This window comes from Dermochelys coriacea, chromosome 1 (assembly GCF_009764565.3).
Source record: "Dermochelys coriacea isolate rDerCor1 chromosome 1, rDerCor1.pri.v4, whole genome shotgun sequence".
In the NCBI taxonomy this organism is placed as follows: Eukaryota; Metazoa; Chordata; order Testudines; family Dermochelyidae; genus Dermochelys; species Dermochelys coriacea.
This window is the reverse complement of record NC_050068.2, coordinates 117,841,946-117,863,482: the sequence shown is the minus strand read 5'-3', so window position 1 is coordinate 117,863,482 and position 21,537 is coordinate 117,841,946. Positions and strand designations below refer to the sequence as shown.

The 21,537-nt window shown below is 40.1% G+C and overlaps 1 protein-coding gene across 4 annotated transcripts in view; it reads right to left on the bottom strand.

The window, feature by feature from the left end:
• TBC1D8 (TBC1 domain family member 8) overlaps positions 1 to 21,537 on the bottom strand; it is a 74,566-nt gene that overhangs the window by 31,168 nt on the left and 21,861 nt on the right. For all 4 annotated transcript variants that reach the window (XM_038404805.2, XM_038404814.2, XM_043515330.1 and 1 more), the window contains exons 3-5: positions 16,725 to 16,843; positions 13,603 to 13,831; positions 5,678 to 5,918 (exon numbers count right to left, since the gene is read on the bottom strand). In XM_038404805.2, coding sequence (XP_038260733.1) covers positions 5,678 to 5,918; positions 13,603 to 13,831; positions 16,725 to 16,843 — 589 coding nt within the window. The remainder of the gene's footprint in view (positions 1 to 5,677; positions 5,919 to 13,602; positions 13,832 to 16,724; positions 16,844 to 21,537) is intronic.

Genomic DNA, 21,537 nt, shown 5'->3' with positions numbered 1-21,537 from the left:
AGGGAATTATAAAGAGAGAACACAAGGGAAACTTAAGTGAGAGCTAGTATTTCCTGAACTATTACAACAGCGAAAAAACAAGTCACTTCAACCCAAATGCGTCAGAATTAGCAACTCGTTTTGCCACTATTCAAAAAACGAACTTGCTGAATCGTACTACATCAAAGTATGAACCTACCTAGCCACTACCTGTCTAACCTGTGTACAGGAAATGGGATTTCAACATCTTTGTATTCTCAAGTTACCACTCACCAGAACGTTTACAGACCATCAGGCTCAGGAATTCTCTTGCAAACTATTTCTTCTCTCTTTTCTTTAAGAAAATAAAAATAAAAAAAAAAAGGAAGGCAGGGGAGGAAAAAAACCTGTGTGATTATAGGTGTGGGATGATTTGTGCTCCTGTTGCTGGTTCATTAATATATGTACTGCTTTTCAAACTCGATTCAGGACACAATTTGTAGTTTTGGCACCTTAGAGACTAACAAATTTATTAGAGCATAAGCTTTCGTGAGCTACAGCTCACTTCATCGGATGCATTTGGTGGAAAAAACAGAGGGGAGATTTATACACACACACAGAGAACATGAAACAATGGGTTTATCATACACACTGTAAGGAGAGTGATCACTTAAGATAAGCCATCACCAGCAGCAGGGGGGGGAAAAGGAGGAAAACCTTTCATGGTGACAAGCAAGGTAGGCTAATTCCAGCAGTTAACAAGAATATCTGAGGAACGGTGGGGGGTGGGGTGGGGGGGAGAAATAACATGGGGAAATAGTTTTACTTTGTGTAATGACTCATCCATTCCCGTCTCTATTCAAGCCTAAGTTAATTGTATCCAGTTTGCAAATTAATTCCAATTCTGCAGTCTCTCGTTGGAGTCTGTTTTTGAAGCTTTTTTGTTGAAGGATAGCCACTCTTAGGTCTGTAATTGAGTGACCAGAGAGATTGAAGTGTTCTCCAACTGGTTTTTGAATGTTATAATTCTTGACGTCTGATTTGTGTCCATTCATTCTTTTACGTAGAGACTGTCCAGTTTGGCCAACATACATGGCAGAGGGGCATTGCTGGCACATGATGGCATATATCACATTGGTAGATGTGCAGGTGAACGAGCCTCTGATAGTGTGGCTGATGTGATTAGGCCCTATGATGGTGTCCCCTGAATAGATATGTGGACAGAGTTGGCAACAGGCTTTGTTGCAAGGTAGGTTCCTGGGTTAGTGGTTCTGTTGTGTGGTGTGTGGTTGCTGGTGAGTATTTGCTTCAGATTGGGGGGCTGTCTGTAAGCAAGGACTGGCCTGTCTCCCAAGATCTGTGAGAGTGATGGGTCATCCTTCAGGATATGTTGAAGATCCTTGATGATGCGTTGGAGAGGTTTTAGTTGGGGGCTGAAGGTGATGGCTAGTGGCATTCTGTTATTTTCTTTGTTGGGCCTGTCCTGTAGTAGGTGACTTCTGGGTACTCTTCTGGCTCTGTCAATCTGTTTCTTCACTTCAGCAGGTGGGTATTGTAGTTATAAGAATGCATGATAGAGATCTTGTAGGGGTTTGTCTTTGTCTGAGGGGTTGGAGCAAATGCGGTTATATCGTAGAGCTTGGCTGTAGACAATGGATCGAGTTGTATGATCTGGATAAAAGCTAGAGGCATGTAGGTAGGAATAGCGGTCAGTAGGTTTCTGATATAGGGTGGTGTTTATGTGACCATCGCTTATTAGCACCATAGTGTCCAGGAAGTGGATCTCTTGTGTGGACTGGTCCAGGCTGAGGTTGATGGTGGGATGGAAATTGTTGAAATCATGGTGGAATTCCTCAAGAGCTTCTTTTCCATGGGTCCAGATGATGAAGATGTCATCAATGTAGCGCAAGTAGAGTAGGGGCATTAGGGAACGAGAGCTGAGGAAGCGTTGTTCTAAGTCAGCCATAAAAATGTTGGCATACTGTGGGGCCATGCGGGTACCCATCGCAGTGCCGCTGATTTGAAGGTATACATTGTCCCCAAATGTGAAATAGTTATGGGTGAGGACAAAGTCACAAAGTTCAGCCACCAGGTTAGCCGTGACATTATCGGGGATACTGTTCCTGACGGCTTGTAGTCCATCTTTGTGTGGAATGGTGGTGTAGAGGGCTTCTACATCCATAGTGGCTAGGATGGTGTTTTTAGGAAGATCACCAATGGATTGTAGTTTCCTCAGGAAGTCAGTGGTGTCTTGAAGATAGCTGGGAGTGCTGGTAACGAAGGGCCTGAGGAGGGAGTCTACATAGCCAGACAATCCTGCTGTCAGGGTGCCAATGCCTGAGATGATGGGGCGTCCAGGATTTCCAGGTTTATGGATCTTGGGTAGCAGATAGAATACCCCAGGTCGGGGTTCTAGGGGTGTCTCTGTACGGATTTGTTCTTGTGCTTTTTCAGGGAGTTTCTTGAGCAAATGCTGTAGTTTCTTTTGGTAACTCTCAGTGGGATCAGAGGGTAATGGCTTATAGAAAGTGGTGTTGGAGAGCTGCTTAGTAGCCTCTTGTTCATACTTCGACCTATTCATGATGACGACAGCACCTCCTTTGTCAGCCTTTTTGATTATGATGTCAGAGTTGTTTCTGAGGCTGTGGATGGCACTGTGTTCTGCATGGCTGAGGTTATGGGGTAAGCGATGCTGCTTTTCCACAATTTCAGTTCGCGCAAGTCGGCGGAAGCACTCTATGTAGAAATCCAGGCTGCTGTTTTGACCTTCAGGAGGAGTCCACCCAGAATCCTTGTTTTTGTAGTGTTGGTAGGAAGGTCTCTGTGGGTTAATATGTTGGTCAGAGGTGTGTTGGAAATATTCCTTGAGTCTGACACGTCGAAAATAGGATTCTAGGTCACCACAGAACTGTATCATGTTCTGATGGAGGTGGAGGGGCAAAAAGGAGAGGCCCCGAGATAGGACAGATTCTTCTGCTGGGCTAAGAGTATAGTTGGATAGATTAACAATATTGCTGGGTGGGTTACGGGAACCATTGTTGTGGCCCCTTGTGGCAGTGCCATCCACAGCCTCAGAAACAACTCTGACATCATAAAGGCTGACAAAGGAGGTGCTGTCGTCATCATGAATAGGTCGGAGTCTGAACAAGAGGCTACTAGGCAACTCTCCAACACCACTTTCTACAAGCCATTACTATTCTGAAGGACGACCCATCACTCTCACAGATCTTGGGAGACAGGCCAGTCCTTACTTACAGACAGCCCCCCAGTCTGAAGCAAATACTCACCAGCAACCACACACCACACAACAGAACCACTAACCCAGGAACCTATCCTTGCAACAAAGCCCATTGCCAACTCTGTCCACATATCTATTCAGGGGATACCATCATAGGGCCTAATCACATCAGCCACACTATCAGAGGCTCCTTCACCTGCGCATCTACCAATGTGATATATGCTATCATGTACCAGCAATGCCCCTCTGCCATGTACATTGGTCAAACTGGACAGTCTTTACATAAAAGAATGAATGGACACAAATCAGACGTCAAGAATTATAACATTCAAAAACCAGTTGGGGAACACTTCAATCTCTCTGGTCACTCGATTACAGACCTAAGAGTGGCTATCCTTCAACAAAAAAGCTTCAAAAACAGACTCCAACGAGAGACTGCTGAATTGGAATTAATTTGCAAACTGGATACAATTAACTTAGGCTTGAATAGAGACTGGGAATGGATGAGTCATTACACAAAGTAAAACTATTTCCCCATGTTATTTCTCCCCCCCACCCCACCGTTCCTCAGATATTCTTGTTAACTGCTGGAATTAGCCTACCTTGCTTGTCACCATGAAAGGTTTTCCTCCTTTCCCCCCCTGCTGCTGGTGATAGCTTATCTTAAGTGATCACTCTCCTTACAGTGTGTATGATAAACCCATTGTTTCATGTTCTCTGTGTGTGTATATAAATCTCCCCTCTGTTTTTCCACCAAATGAATCCGATGAAGTGAGCTGTAGCTCACGAAAGCTTATGCTCTAATAAATGTGTTAGTCTCTAAGGTGCCACAAGTACTCCTTTTCTTTTTGCAAATACAGACTAACACGGCTGCTACTCTGAAATTTGTAGTTTGATTCAGTTGAAGATCTTAACACTACAGTATATCAGAGGTCTATTAAGTTCAATATTTACATTTGTGGGGGTGGAGGGTGTTAACTTTTGTTTCAATTAAGATTTTTAATTCAAGGAGTCTTTCAGTGGGAAAAGGAGAGCTTAAAAATTATAAATTAGGAATCCCCCCCCCAAAAAATGGTGTGCAATTGGTGTCATGGCTCCTGTGCATTAGTTTCTTTACTTCAAGACATAATATATTTTAGTCCAAAAGGTGAGGGACTGAGGAACTCGTTAGTTTAAAGAAACCTCTGGCATCAATGAATAGGCGTACATAAGTAAGTGTTACTGCTTACTGCCTTCATTAAACTTACAGACTGCTCAAAATATTTTCTTCAATGACATAATAGGCAAAATCCTAGCCCAGTGACTGCAATGGAGCCAGGACTTCACCTATTAAGCGTAAATTTAAAATGCTTGGGAAAAATAATAGTGTATAGGAATCTTCAACTGCTATTAAAGATTCTATAGCACTATTCACGCGAGTTTGGAAAAGGGGTTGTAATTTTAGCATCATTGCAGAAATGGCCACCAAAACCAAAGCATATTAATAACAGAAAGCAGTTATTGTACACCTGTATTATCATCAGAACCCCTTCTCCTCACTTAGAAACCGTTCACAGATCTTTCCTTCATGTAGGATGAGTGATCTATATTTATGAGGGTGTACAGTTCTCACTGCAGGGTCAAGGGACTTGGATGTATAATTGGGAAAACCACAATCTACACACCTGGAATGACCCCCTTATTAGAAGTATTTGACACCAAGATGTCAACAAAGGTGTCCTAGGCAAATTCCAATTTTGGTCATTATATTCTGCCTACCTAAAATTCCCTTTGCAGTTGCACTTTCCTTAAAAGTAGAGAGAGAGTGTGCATGAGCAAGCATGCGTGTGTGTGTGTTTTGTGTACTGTTACCGGCACAGAATGGCTACCATTTTCCTCCCGCCGAGTCAACTTCATTTCAGCGGTGAGTGAGGGACAGAAAGAAACTATGCATGTTGGGATTCTTTGGAATGAAAGGCCAAGTGTAGTACAGACAATCGCATATAAATCTCTCACTACAGTTTTGATTCCCAGAACTCCCTGTTAAATCAACGATGAGAATAATAGAAGTAGGGACTTTCCATCTGTCAGAAGTTCATGAAGATGTGACCCCAAGCAATAATTACCATGTTATCAGCACTTGGAAAGCTTACACAGAACAAAGAGCATAACAAAGAGTGCTTTTGTCCAAGGCAATTGGAATTCTCACTTATCGGAATTTATTTTTGGGCAATGAAATGGTGCTTTTAAAAGAAAAAAAAAAGGAGTGATGTTACTTCAGAAAACACAGAAAATGTAGTGGTGTGACTTGAATACCTACTCCAGACGAGTTGCATACATACTGAAAAACTCTATTCCAGAAGATTGAATATATTATAAAGTCTGGCTTTCCTGAAGACACAGCTGTTCAATATTTAATTACTACCAAGTGAATAAAATACTGAAAAATGGGAAATGTACTTCTATAATTCTTCTTTTATAAGCAAGAACTTTGCTTTTTACCTTTTTGTAATCTGAGTAGGATCTTGGAGACCTGGATCCAGTTCGAAGATCTCATTATCTAGTAGCCTTCGGAGCGTTACGTCTGCCAGCTGCTCCATCATCCTGAATGCCTCATCAATATTAAGGAACATGGAGAAGTCTCGTTCTTTACTTGAAGTGGTAATACGGATGATATCAGTCATAAAGACATTAGAGGTTCTTTCCAGTTTCTGGACATCAACCCAGGGAACTAGGAGTTTTACTGCAATTTGAGAAAAAGCAAAAACCTCTTAGGAACTGAGTTTAAATTTTTCACAGACTTCAGAAATATGCAAACATACTAAAATTCAGAATGGACTTTAAATAGGTATAAAGGGGAATAAAAAATCCTGTAAATTAAAAAAAAAAATGCCTAATATGTACCCACTATTCATTCTCCAATGTTCTAGGCAGAAAGCATCTCTTTTGAGGGATTGCCCTCTTAAGTCTCTTTTAGTTTTCAGGAAAGACACTAAATCATCAAGTAACATTGACAGGGAGTCCTCTTTCCATAAAACAGGTTACGTTTCATTCGCTAGAGGGTGGCAAGGACATGAGGAAAGGTTCCAGGGCCATCTAGCCTACTGGAAGTAGGCTTTGAGAAGGGTGAGAACTTGGCCTCCTATTCACTTGGCCCTGGTCTACACTGGGGGGGGGGGGGGAAATCGATCTAAGTTACACAACTTCAGCTACATGAATAACATAGCTGAAGTGGATGTAATTAGATTGACTTACTGTGGTATCTTCACCGTGGTGAGTCGACTGCTGCCGCTCCCCCATTGACTCCGCTTGCACCTCTCGCGGTGGTGGAGTATAGGAGTCGACGGGAGAGCACCCAGGGATCGATTTATCGTGTCTAGACTAGACGCGATAAATCGATCCCCGCTGAATCGATTGCCGCCTGCCAATCCAGCAGGTAGTATAGACATACATAGACAGTGTCAGGGAAGCGGCAGGCTAGCTTACTTCCATAATGGATGTTTTTTGGGTGGAAACTAGGCCCAGAGTCTGGAAACAGAAGTAAACTGGATGACTACGCAGCACAACGAGGAAATGGTTGTACTAGGAAATTTACCAGTGCATTCTGTAGTATGGTCCTCTCATATTATCATGTGGCATAAGTACTGAACTAACAGTTTCATATATATAAATGTATAGATCTATATATCAGAAGTTTCCTTTGATGAGGAAGAGACTGACACCACCCTTTAACAAGGCTACAAAGATCACCAGAAAATAGTAATAAAACTCAAGGCTCACAAAATTACTCTAATTTAGCTACTGTGGGGACAATGTCATCAGAAAATAGATGTGCACATTTCTGTCTGTGTTCAGTTTGAGACACTCATTTTTATTACCTATATAGTATATGAGGTAAAAAAGAGTGAGAAATACCACATGTGAAATATAAAGTCTACACACACACAAAATATAACCATTACCAATGAAAATCTGAAAAAGGCTGCAATGTCACCCATAAACAGAATTCTGAAGAAAATTACTATGCATATTAATTTAATCTTCCCATTTTAATTTTTTTAAATAACTGACAGCTGTAAATTTTGTCCAGAAGCATTTAACTGCATGTTACAAAGGCCAACTACAATTAAGAAAAAGTACAAGATAGCATTTTTGATATTGACGTTCTGTTAAATCATCTGTCACTACCCAAAGAAGAGAAAAAGGATCACCACATATTGGATGATTATTGAAGGAGATCATTTGCCTTTTATACGAGCTCTAAGACCAACAATCTGGCTACTATTTACTGAAAAACACTTGAAAATAAATTAGATTTTCCACCTGGGTTAACAATTGCTGCAAGCTCACCCAGGACTCTCGTCACCAATGAACATCTCTACCAGTATCCCAGGTCAATCTCTTGTTGCTAACCAGGTCATAAAAAGGCAATAATGTAAAGCCTTGTCTTGATTTGGATTGTTTTGTTATATAAAACATGTCCATGATAATTAATTATATTCATAAAAGACCCTGAGTGAGTTTACTGTATTATTCCATAACCATAATCCTGTCAAGACTGTTCCCTGATTCTAACTTTTCCTATTTAAATGCAGCATACTAATATCAGACAAATTGTCTATGAATGGCCATAAAATATTTTAGTTCAGCAGAGCGAGACAGCCAAGGGACTAAAGACTAGTTATCTAGAGTTGTACTAACTTTATTACTAATGTTGTTGTCAAACACGTCAGCCAAGTAAGACATAACAGCTTTTATCAGTGGTGGGCAACCTGCGGGCCACATGCGGCTCATCACGGTAATCTGATTGTGGGCTGCGAGACATTTTGCTGATGTTGACCATCACGACCCACCCCAGCTCCCAGTAGCCACGGTTCTCTTTTCCCGGCCAATGGGAGCTGTGGGAAGCGGTGGCCAGCATGGTCCCTGTGGTGAACCACAGCCACTGGGAGCTGCGGGTGGCTATGCCTGTGGATGGTCAACATCAGCAAAATGTCTCGCAGCCCACAATCAGATTACCCTGATGGGCTGCATGCGGACCACAGGTTGCCCACCACTGGCTCATATTCTATATGAAACAGCAGGAGCATGCCAAATTACAAAAAAGGTCAAAACTGGTGGCAAAAGGCAACATATTTTCAAAGTCTAGGAACAATGAAAACTTACCGTAATTAAAAACTATGATAACTTGACAGTAACCCTTTAAGAAATTGAACATTCCAACCTTTCAAAATTCTAAATCTTTTGATAGATCTCTCTCCTTTGAGTATCTTTGAACATGTTTCAACGTAAGTGCCCTTCTAGTGTCGAAGTACTGTGACTTCGCATAAAACTCACTGACACCACCACCAGAAATAAAATAAGGATTTTTTGGTCCAGTAGCAGAACCAGAAGATTTAGTACTTTGCCCATATTTCTATTCATCCAATAGCACTGAAGCATTTCAATATAATCAGAATTAAAATAACTGCCAAGACTTTTTTATTTCAGTTTTGTAATTTGTGTTTTGTTTGAGAATGCAAGAACATGTTTTGTTTGAGAATGCAAGAACATGTTCTATTGGCATTATTTTCCAAAGTCGTTAAGACTTAAAATGCCTAAGTAGCATTTCTTAAATACCTTTGTGGATCTAGCCTGCCATTTTAGCTACCTAAATCAAAAATTCAGATGCTAAAAACCCCCACTCAGCTGCCGCCTAGTCCTATAGGTGGCTACGTTTCCACCAGTAAAGTCCCTTAGATACCTAATAATCTGCTGTTGGGCATGAGCACAGGTGCTTTAGTCCTGACGCCCAGGTGCCAACCTCATGCCTAAGCCCAAGTAGGAACTAGGCCAGAGAAAGATGGAGAATAACTCTATAGCTCAGTGGCTCATCTGGGATGTGGGAGGCACAAGTTCAATTCCCTGTTCCAACGCTAAAATATGTACACATTCGAATGCGTCTCTTGTTGAAGCCATTCCACTGTGTACAAATAATTAGTCACTGAAGACTGAGAGACACCTACCCCAGAATATCCAATAGCCTGCTGGCTAGGGCACTCTACTGAGAAGTGGGAGATATGGATTCAAATCCCTGCTTCAAATCAGGCAGAGGGGTCCCCTGCATACTAGCTGGGTGCTCTGAGCTAAAGGCAGCTGTCACCTCCTGTTTTTTGTGAGGAAGGGCTTAGGTGCCAAACTCCAGGAGAAGGTTCCTGATTGTGGAGTCCAAGCAGAGGTAAGTGCCTCCCTCTGACCCAGACTTAGGTACTTAGATAGAAAATGCCAAGGAGAGGAGTGTGACCTATTGGCTAGCTTAAGCAGCTCTCCACTCACTCTGCTGGGTTTTGCAGATCCTATTTCTCAGCACCTAACTCTCCCTATATACTGTATAGGGAGTATGGGTGCCTAAGTCCAGGCTGTGGATGCCATTAGGCAGCAGGGTTAACTTAGGCATTGTAATGCTGAGGCTAAGTCCTCAGTGACTTTGCAAGATCTAGTCCTCAGTGACTATGGCATGAAAACCAGGATAACAAATTCCTTGCTTCACAATAAGTGTCAAGTTCTCCAATATTAACAGTCATTCATAACTATAATTATTTATGAACCATTCAGTAGGTCAGTTGACAAACATGACAAAGAGAGTGTTCAGATCGTATCTGTCACCCATATCAGAGATTAGAAAAAAAAAATAAATTTCAACACTAGATACCATCAAGTAAGTTTAGGACTAGGGCTATCAAGTGATTAAAAAAATTAATCACACTGTTAAACAATAATAGAATACCATTTATTTAAATATTTTTGAATGTTTTCTACATTTTCAAATATATTGATTTCAATTACAGCGCAGAATATAAAGTGTACAATGCTCACTTTATATTTATTTTTAATTACAAGTATTTACACTAAACAAAAAAAAAAATTTCAATTCACCTCATACAAGAACTGTAGTGCAATTTCTTTATTATGAAAGTTGAACTTACAAATGTAGACTTATTTAAAGGAAATAAGTGCATTCAAAAATAAAACAATGTAAAACTTTAGAGCCTGCAAGTCCACTCAGTCTTATTTCTTGTTCAGCCAATCACTCAGATAAACACGTTTGTTTACATTTGCAGGAGAAAATGCTGCCCGCTTCTTGTTTACAATGTCACCTGAAAGTAAGAACAGGCATTGCATGGCACTGTTGTAGCCAGTGTTGCAAGATTTTTACATTCCAGATGCGCTAAAGAGTCATATGTCCCTTCGTGCTTCAACCACCATTCCAGCAGACATACGTCCACGCTAATGACGGGTTCTGATTGATAACAATCCAAAGCAGTGCGGACTGATGCATGTTCATTTTCATTAGCAGAGTCAGATGCCACCAGCAGAAGGTTGATTTTCTTTTTTGGTGGTTTGGATTCTGTAGTTTCCTCATCGGAGTGTTGGGTGCGCATGCTTTCAAAAGTCTTAAAAGAGCCTTGTCCCTCTCAGATTTTGGAAGGCACTTCAGATTCTTAAATCTTGGATCAAATGCTGTAGCTATCTTTAGAAATCTCACATTGGTACCTTCTTTGCGTTTTGTCAAATCTGCAGAGAAAGTGTTCTTAAAATGAACAACATGTGCTGGATCATCATCCGATACTGCTATAACATGAAATATATGGCAGAATGCAGGTAAAACAGAGCAGGGCACATAAAATTCTCTCCCCAAGGAGTTCAGTCACAAATTTAATTAATGATTATTTTAACGAGCGTCCTCAACATTGAACATGTCCTCTGGAATGGTGGCTGAAGCACGAACGGGCATATGAATGTTTAGTGTATCTAGCACGTAAATACCTTGCGATGCTGGCTACAAAAGTGCAATGCAAATGCCTGTTCTCACTTTCTGTTGACATTGTAAATAAACAGAGGGTAGCATTAGCTCCTATAAATGTAAACAAACTTGTTTGTCTTAGTGATTGGCTGAACAAGAAGCAGGACTGAATAGACTTGTAGGCTCTGAAGTTTTACACTGTTTTGTTTTTCAGTGCAGCTATGTAACAAAAAGTCTACATTTGTAAGTTGCACTTCCCCGATACAAAGATTGCATTACAGTACTTGTATGAGGTGAATTGAAAAATACTATTTCTTTTGTTAATCTTTCATGGTGCAAATATTTGTAATCAAGAATAATATACACTTTGATTTCAATTACAACATAGAATACAATATATATAAAAATGTAGAAAAACATCCAAAATATTTAATACATTTCAATTGGTATTCTATTGTTTAACAGTGCGATTAATCAAGATTCATTTTTTTGAGTTAATCGCGCGAGTTAACTGCGATTAATCGACAGCCCTGTTTAGGACCAAAATTTAGGAAGGGTTGGTGCACAGGTGCTGGAACTAGAGGTGTGGGGGGGTGCTATAGCGCCCCCTGGTTTGAAGAGGGTTCCATTATATACAGGATTTACAGTTTGGTTCAATGGCTCTCAACATCTCCACTATAAAAATTGTTCCAGCAACCCTGGGGTGGTGTGTTGGGGTTTTTGTTGTTGTTTTGTTTTGGGGAGGAATACAGTACATTCTTCAAGAGAAAAAAATGTTAATGAAAACTGTTTTGCTTTTTTTAAATTTACTTTCCCAAGCATTAGCCTAATTAATGCATGAGAAGCAGAAAGTGAAACAGACTATAAAAAAAGTGAATGAGTAGTTTATTTTCACTGTCCAAGATGAAAAATGAACATAAATGTAAAGTAAATTATATTTATTTCAATTTTGCATTTTAATTGTTACTAGCAAAGACAAGGGGCTATTTCTCGTTATGTAGTATATCTGATAGTGTTCCTTCATTATCCTTCAACAATCTTCAGTAGTACATAAATAAGCTTTGTGAATAATATTAAAGCATTTTTCCCTTTCTGCTTTGATTTGTAATAATCCATTTTATTGTGTGCAGAGGATTTCACATGTTCATCATATATTAGTGGACAATCAACAAGATATTTAAACAGAGACTGAGCTAACTATGCATCAAAACAACAATGACATTTTTCCAAGCCACATACAACTTCTGTATTATAATCAGCAGAAGTTGCAAGTGCAACAAGATAACTGGGTTCTAATAAAGCAGAAAGGAAAAAGAGACATCTAATTGGGGGAGGGGATTCTATTAAATCCTAGAAATTAAGAGTTAACATTTTGCATATTTCACTGTATACTCTAATTCAGCTTTAAATCTATAAATATAATATTTGAATAACCACATGATCACAATTTGACTTGACAAAATAACTCTGCTATTCATAAATAGTAAAGCCTCCCTGATCATTAGAGTATAATTAACAAAGTTTCATTCTGCTGTTCCTGCTGGAGTTACGGTAAGATTCACAGGAATCCCTACAGTGTTACTCAAGAGCATAATCCTGTTAAGGAGGAGAAGACACACACACCCTGAAAAGAAAAAAAACAGTTAAAAGGTTGTCTTCATGTATAATTTCCATCATCCAAGACTGGGTATGGAGGGCATCTCATAAGAATGCTCCCTGGGGCTCCAGTGGAAACATGGGACCATATCTTTTGGACTGGCTTATTAGTAGTGATTATCTGGTAGATTTTTCAAACCATTCTGAAAACTAACTTGTCACTTCTGTGAAAGATTTAAAAGGTTGAAAAGGGAAGACAAAAGTTTTAAGATATTTGGAAGTTGTTTGTTTTAACTCCCCCTTATCTGTAAAACTTGTTCAGAAGCTTGAAAAAACAAAAATTTCATTCCTTTTTGAAAATACTGGTTTTCCCCTTCCACCTCGTCACATGGAGCACAAGACACAGCTGTGTTATGTTTACTACTCACATTACTTTAAAGTGCATAATTGATGTCACGTAGTTCTAAGAACGGGTTTTTTTAGCCAACTTACACTTCCTTTGCTGTCTCTGTACTAACTACAGCTATTAACAGTGGCTATTTTTGTGTGTGTACATGTGCACACCAATGGGGGAGAGACTGTTTCTGAATGACTGTTCTGTATTAAAAATAGGTATTTAAGAATCTGTCACGTCAGATACATTTTAAGGCAGATCTACTTTGGGGCCTAAACTATTTAGCACGCTTTTAGGGCAGACTGTTTTCCTGACTTTCACCATACAATTACCACCACGGTTCACTTCACATTTAAAAAAACAACAGTTTAAAGCAATTATCATCTGTGTACACTAATAAGAAAAGTTTGTTGTAAGTAAAATATACTAATAGATGACAAATGACAATGTGGAATTTTTAAAAGCAAATACACTCAAATTTAACAGGGTAGTTGATCCAAACAGAACAAGTTTCAGAACTCTTCACTGTTGCATTAGCCAAATACCATAAAATAAGATTAGATTTAAATACATCAGCTTAAAAATTACCCCAAAAGTGATATATATGCTTACAAGTCTGCATAGGGATAACAGTTTTTATATGTTCAGACTTACATTCTTTGCCTAGGAAGAAGGAATAAAAACAGAGGTGATTGATGCTCAGATAAAGCCAGCCTTGACGAGGAACTTTACCCTTCCAGCAGCAGCATGAATAATAGGTAATTAACTTCTCTGCTTCAGGGAAGTTAAATCTGGCTTCAAATTTCACTAGCGCCTCTCGAAACTTCTCAGGATCCTCCTCCTGCTCCGCTAGTTTACTCCTGGTCTCTTCTGCTATCAATGCCTGATTCAATGACAAGATAATTGTGTCCAGTAGTTTGCCTAGTTATTACAACCTATCAGTACATTTTTAAAATCCTGATTCTCTCTTAGAAAGGTATCCAAGTTGACGTGCAAGTTATACAGACATTTACTCAGTATTTGCAGTCTGTTTACCCACACTTCCAAACCCATTCTTCTTTTTGGTCCCAAGCGATAACTGAAAAATATTGTTCAAACTACAATATATAATTAAAATCTTGATACCAATAATGGTTTGCTTTGATCACCACAATTATTTCACATAACCCAGAGAAGGCAATAAACATGATTGGAATTTCACTCAGTATATGATGGCTGTAGAAGCTTTAATTTGACTTGCATAGCACAATGCTACAGTACCAAATTTTTATATTGATCAGCACTATTACCAAGAAACAGTACAGTGAAGTATATGATAACCTGTAATAAGCTTAACTATTTTTAAAGTCTTGAAATAAGTAAATGCTGTGTCTTTTTATTACAGCTCTACAATAAATAAGGAGGAGAGAAAGACAGTTAAGTGCAAATTGCTTGGCTCAACGCAAATTTACTTCAGATGCTACAGAATAGAAATCAGTCCTACTGTAATCCCATATGTCAGATGTCTATAGCAAATGCCAGAGATCTGATGTAACAATAAAAATATGGACCCATTATTCAGTTTGAAACCTGCAGAATTCTAGATGGCTTGCTCTCACTTTCATGGTCACAAAATTATTAAAAGATGAGAGTTTTTTTCAAGCCTTTAGAGCACTTGGATGTACAAGGTGTAGTAAGGAAAGATAAATCACTGAACTACTGCCAGAAATAGGACTTTAAAAAAAGCAAAACTTCTCAACAAGGTGCACACTTTACAGATGTTGTATCTAAATTTTGTCCTTAAATGGGGAAAAATGACACCATCACCTACTTGATCCTTGATGCAACAACAGACTATTTGGAACTAGTCTTTTAAACACAGATGTTTTAAATGGTCTTCAGTCCCTGGATAGAATTTTATCTGAATGCCTTTTAATGCTATCTTTATTTCTGTAACATCACAGATAATCAAGAGTTTAACTGCAGTTCATGAGACCAATGATATCACTGATGTTAGAAATTCACGTACTGTAATCTATATGGCCCTACCAAATTCACGGTCCATTTTAGTCAATTTCATGGTCATAGATTTTAAAAACAGTACATTTCATTATTTCAGCTATTTAAATCTGAAATTTCACAGTGTTGTAATTGCAGGGGTCCTGACCCAAAAAGGAGGTGTGGGAAGGGGTCACAAGGTTATTGTAGCAGGGGACTGCAGTACTGACTTCTTCATTGCTGCTGCTGGCAGTGGCACTGGGCAGGTAGAGAGCGGTGGCTGCTGGCCAGGAGCCCAGCTCTGAAGGAAGAGCCGCAGCCAGCAGCAGCGCAAAAGTAAGGATGGCCTGGTATGGCATTGCCACCATTACGTCTGCTCTGCTGCTGGCAGGGCACTGCCTTAAGAGCTGTGTGCCCGGCCAACAGCCTCTGCTCTCCAGCCACCCAGCTCTGAAGGCAATGCAGAAGTAAAGGTGACAATATTGCAAACCCCCCTCCTCAAAAATAACTTTGCAATCCCCCTGTAACTCCCTTTCGGGGCAGGACCCTCAATTTGAGAAATGCTGGTCACCCCCGTGAAATCACAGATTTCACGGTCCGTGACGTGTTTTTCATGGCCGTGATTTAGTAGGGCCTTAGTAATCTAGGATGTCAGAGCATTTCTGTGCTGACTATCCTCTACAAATTAAAAGATTGAGCCCCTTGAGCATGGGTGCAGGGGAAGTACCCTCTTAGAAATCCAAGCAACCTCCCCCTTCCAAGTGTGTGTGTGTGAGAGAGAGAGAGAGCGAGCGAGCGAATGAGAGATATCAAGGCTGGCTTCTCACATAAGTACTGCCCCTGGACAGTGGGATTCATCACATCTTACACCTGGGTCTTGTGCTAGTAGGTTCAGCCATCTGTCAATTAAGCATCTGGTGAAATTTCCAATCTTGAGTAAGCAGATGGGTGTGAAAGAGTGAGTGCGTGGATAGATGTAGACAGGAGAAACTGATGGGATGTATTAGGAAAGTATGGAGAGAGACAGAGAGATCAGGGAAGAGGAAGCAGAAAAAGAAAAGGGAGAAGCTATACAATTATAGGAATACAATGTGTACTTAGTGTAGGATCAAGAAAAGAGAAATGACAGATATTGAAGAAAACTCAAGAAACAATACATCGATCTATTACAGGAAAGAAAATTGGAGTGAAGCCAGAATGGGAAAGAACGTTTAATGGAAGTGAGAAAGATGAAGCTATACACCTCATTTGCAGAGGTATTAAGAACCTGCAGCTCCCACTGACTTCAGTTGCAGGTGCAAGCGCTCAGCACCTCTGAAAATCAGGCCCTGCAAGTATTAAATAGAAACGTAAATGTAATGTACTGCCAATCAACTACAGCCCATGACAGACTACACAGCTGTTGTTCCTGTAGCTTCCTGAGGCATGGTGACACAGGTATTTTTCACAATAGCTAGTAAGCCCCTAGTACGTGGATATTAGATGAAAATACTGTGTAGACATACTTTCCAACTCTTTCTGATGCCGGATGACAACAAGCTAATGAAACCACTGATATGGAATGTGGGAATCAAGACTTGAAAAAGAAATCTATGTACATTTCATGACAAATATAATTGTGTACAGAATAAATACAGCTGCAAAGTCACCTCATTTTATCAAAAATACTATCTAGATGGGCAAAAGCTAATATGGACACAACCAGTTGGTAGACTGGTATAGTTCCACAATATCAAGAGTTCTTTCAATTCCTTTACTAGTGGGCAGAGGAAAGATGAAAGCAAGACAACTTTTTTTACCTTTATTTTCCCTTTGACAAAACTAACAATATCTTCTTTATTATCAAAAACAGACAATGTATGGAGTAAGTTTTGCTCCAGCCACTCCCAGTGCTGGTTTATCTCCTCTAAAGTGGCACCTAGAAAAGTAAAAAGAGCTAATTAAAAACCACATAGAAGAAATTGTGAAAGAAACTAACTAGAAAAAAAGAAATTAAATGCAGTTGTGTCATAATGCATGAAAAGAAATTACGTTTCTGAAGTCACAAATGAAAACTATTAATAGCAAATAGGTCAATAAGATGTTACATTTCAAGGCATAACTAGAGAAAACAAAAGTAATACTATTTTAAGTAGTAGTTTTTAGTACTTTTAGTTTTCAAGATCTGAATACAAGTTCTCTGCAGACAAATGCTGTTCTGATTTTCGAAGCAGAAAAAATACAACGAAGTTTCTTACTGCCCTGTCTGGAGGTGGCTCATTTTTGATTTAAGGTTTAACTCTCCCGCCTCTCCCCACAAACACATGATGTCTCTCACACACACACACACACACACACACACACACGAGTGCGCGCCTTTGGGAGGAGGTTATGTAACCTTTAATTTGGTACCCTACTCGTGAAGGCTTTTGTAATAAATCAAGATGTCTGACAACAAAGGAGTTTGTTTTTGGTTGTTTTAACACTGCTTGACAAGCCTAAAATGAGAATGTCTGCAGTTTTGGAGAGAGGTGCGTGAATAGAATAAGCTTTGAAACATGATGGATTTCTTTAAAATACAATTTATTCTTATTAAGTACCACGTGCACATACAAACTCCAAAAACATGATTTTAATCTCTGGCAGTTTGCTTCAGGCAAAATGCTAGTTGAGCTCCACTGCTCCAAAAAAGCTGCAGTTGTGTGTCATAATGACATGAGACCAGAAAAGTGCAAGGAATAGACGCAAGTTGTAAAACAGCACTATTAGGAAAAAAAGCTAGCTACCCCCACTACAAGATAGCGCCTACCAGTCCATCATTAAACAGCCTACAGGTAAAGAAGGCATGATGTGCTCTTTTCAGTGCCCTGCTGGGAAGAGAGGCGACAGTGAACAAAAAGAGCAGAGCATGGAGGAAGAAAATTCAAGTACAAATCTCATTATCACAAAACCTGAGATCTGTAAACATCAAAGACACTGCATGTCGCCTCACACAGAAGAGATGATAAATTTAGCTAAACATTTTCCACCTTCCTCTGCTAGGTTTCCCACAAGGAATGCCAACTGGCAAGGAAACTTTCCAAGATTTAACTTCCTCAACAGGAAGATCTTGCGATGGAAATTCATAAATATCATCAATCAAGGCAAAAAAACAGAAGAAATCATGAAGACAGACAGCCATTTAGATGGCCTTTGTTTATGATTAGGAGGACCACACGCTGTAGGACATTAAGAATACTAGATCTACTTTTCATAGGAGCTGTTTTAATATAAAAATGACAATTTATTAAATTGAACTTTTAAGCCTGGACAATGAAGATAGAGGGTAAACACGATGGGGATGAATCAATGGTCTGCCTTTGTGTGTGCAGTCTGGAATGAGACTACAGTAAGGAGGAGTATTCCATAGCAGTTACCATATTTTCCTTTTTGCTAGACATCTTGTCCAAGCACTGGTCATCTCTCACCCGGACTGCTGTAAATCTTCTCTCTGCCTTACCGTCTACCCACTCATTCTGTTCAAAATGCTGCCCAAATTATCTTCCTCCTCTTGAACCATGTCACCTCACCACTTTGTGACTCCCTCTACTCCATGAACTCCCCATCTCTTACTCCCTACATTCAAGCTCCTTGTCTTCAAATACAAGCATGATTAAGACTCCGTCTACACGACAGACCTTACAGCAGCATAGCTGTACTGAAGCAGCTGCGCCGCTATAAGATCTCTTGTGTAGCCGCTCTATGCCAATGGGAGAGCGCTCTCCCATCGACATAATTAAACCACCCCAAACGAGCAGTGGTAGCTCTGTCAGCAGGAGAAGCTCTTCTGTTGACATGGTGCTGTACATACTACCACTTATGCCAGGGAAACTTTGGTAGCTCATGGGTGTGTTCTTTATTTATAACATTGAGCAACATAAGTTTTGCCGATATAAGTGGTAGTGTAGACATGGCCTTACTCACCCATTCCCTGGCTACTGTCATTCCTTCTAATGCCCCCTATGCTCTTCCCAATCCTTTTGCCTTACTCCTCCCGTCATCTACTGTTCTCACTCTGCTTCATGGTTTGTTTGTTTGTTTGTTTTTTTAATTAATACTGCCCTATGCCTAGAGTCTCTTGTTCCCATCTGCCAAGCGCCCTCTGACTCGTCTTCTTCTCTCCTCCGAACCCACTTCTTCAATTATCCCCACACCCACCCTGTCCTGAACTGTCTTCATGCGTCTTGCCTGGTATTTTCTGCAGCACTGCTGTAGCCGAGTTGGTGCCAGGATATCAGAGAGACAAGGTGGGTAAGGTAATTTATTTTATTGGAGCAACTTTTGTTGGTTAGAGAGACAAGCTTTTAAGCTACACAGAGCTCTTCTTCAGGTCTGAAAAAGTAAGCAGAGTGCCACAGCTAAATATAAGGTGAGACAGACTGTTAAGCATAAAGGGTTAACACATGTTGCAGGAGACCCGTTAAAATGAAGGGGCAACTGACACCGCTGCGCTCACAGGACAATCTGTCCCACCTTGTAATTAGCAGTGACGCTCTGATTACTTTTTCCAGACCCAAAGAAGAGCTCTGTGTAGCTTGCAAGCTTGTCTCTCTCACCAACAGAAGTTCCTCCAATAAAAGATAATACCCTCATCCACCTTGACTTGAGTTTGTCCATCTTATTTTGTTTGTAAATGCTCTGAAAAGACAGAGAGCATGTCTTTGTGTGAAAGCTAGCATTTAAGCCCACAGACCATTTCTAAGCAGACTGTTAATAATTAATATTCCATTTTTCAACAGTATGTTAACTATACGGCAATGTGGGGGCAACACAAAATTATGTATTCTCATGGGGATTGCTAGGAGGCATAGGAGCTGCTCCTTGGCTGCATTTCCAACTTTTACTGCAGTAGAAACTGCCTGTAACCCCCTTCAGTCCAGAACAATCTTTGGATTGTTGAGGGGAACCTTGAAAGCCCCTCCAGCACCTCACTATACAGGGAGAAATTAATAAGCAGATTCCCCCCATTGCTACAGTAGAACCCTAACCTTGATTTCCTGCTCCAAGGCTTCGGCTTTGTGGGAACTTACGGGGGAAGAGTCTCAGCAGCTTTTCCCCAGGCCCTTCCCTAAATAAATTCAGGTATCAGTTTTGGGGAACGAGGATAAGCAAAGAACCACAATGGAAGAGGCAGCTTAGAGAACTTCAAACACTGTGCTAAAGAGAGTCTGGTTCTGCTGTGTTACTGACCGGTATTGCCAGCCCTAGCAGGAAGCCTGCTTCTTTCCCAGCTGCTGAAGGCGACATTGCATAACAAGAGGATTATTAGTCAGAAGCAGGTTAAATTTTTATTGTTCTTAACGTCTTTATGAATTTTTTGTGCATAAAACTGCAAACATGCTTTGACTACAAAAAAGACATAAGAAATATAAGAACGGCCATACTATGTCACACCAATAATCCATCGAGTCCAGTATCCTGTCTTCTGATAGTGGCCAACACCAGATGCTTCAGAGGGAATGAACAGAACAGGCCAATCATCAAGTGATCCATCGTCCAGTCCCAGTATCAAGCATTCTGAGGCTTAGCCATCTTGGCTAAATCGCATTGATCAACCTATCCTCCATGAACTTACCTAATTATTTTTTCAAATTTTTTCCAGTTATATTTTTGGCCTTCACGACATTCCCTAGCAATGAGTGCCATAGGATGACTGTGCGTTGTGCGAACACACACACTTCTTTTTGTTTTAAACTTGCTGCCTATTAATTTCATTGGGTGTTGTGTTATGTGAAAGGGTAAGTAACACGTCCTTATTCATGTTCTCCACACCAATCCTGATTTTACAGGACCTCTCTCATCTCCCCCCTTAGTCATCTCTTTTCCAAGCTGAACAGTCGCAGGCTTTTTAATCTCTCCTCCTATGGACACTGTTCCATGCCCCGAACCATTTTTGTTGCCCTTCTCTGTAGCGTTTCCAATTCTAATGTAGCTTTTTTCAGATGGGGCAACCAGCACTTCACACAGCATTCAAGGTGTGTGCATACTATAGATTTCTAAAGTGACATTATGATATTTCCTGACTTATTATCTACCCCTTTCCTAATAAAAGAAAAGGAGTACTTGTGGCACCTTAGAGACTAACAAATTTATTTGAGCATAAGCTTTTGTGAGCTACAGCTCACTTCATTGGATGCATCACGAAAGCTTATGCTCAAATAAATTTGTTAGTCTCTAGGGTGCCACAAGTACTCCTTTTCTTTTTTGCAAATAGACTAACACAGCTACTACTCTGAAACCATTTCCTAATGGTTCCTAACATTCTGTTCGCTTTTTTGACTGCCACTGCACACTGAGCAGATGTTTTCAGAGAACTATCCACGATTCCCAGATCTCTTTCTTGAGTGGTAACAGCTAATCTAAACCCCCTCATTTAATAAGTATAGTTAGGATTATGTTTTCCAATGTGCATGACTTAGCATTTATCAACGCCAAAATTCCCCATCTGTCATTTTCTTGACCAATCATCCAGTTTTGTGAGATCCTTTTGCAACTCTTCCCAGTCAGCTTTGGATGCAACTATTATGAGTAATTTTGTATCATCTGCGAACTTTGCCACCTCACCATTAACCCCTTTTTCTAGATCACTTATTA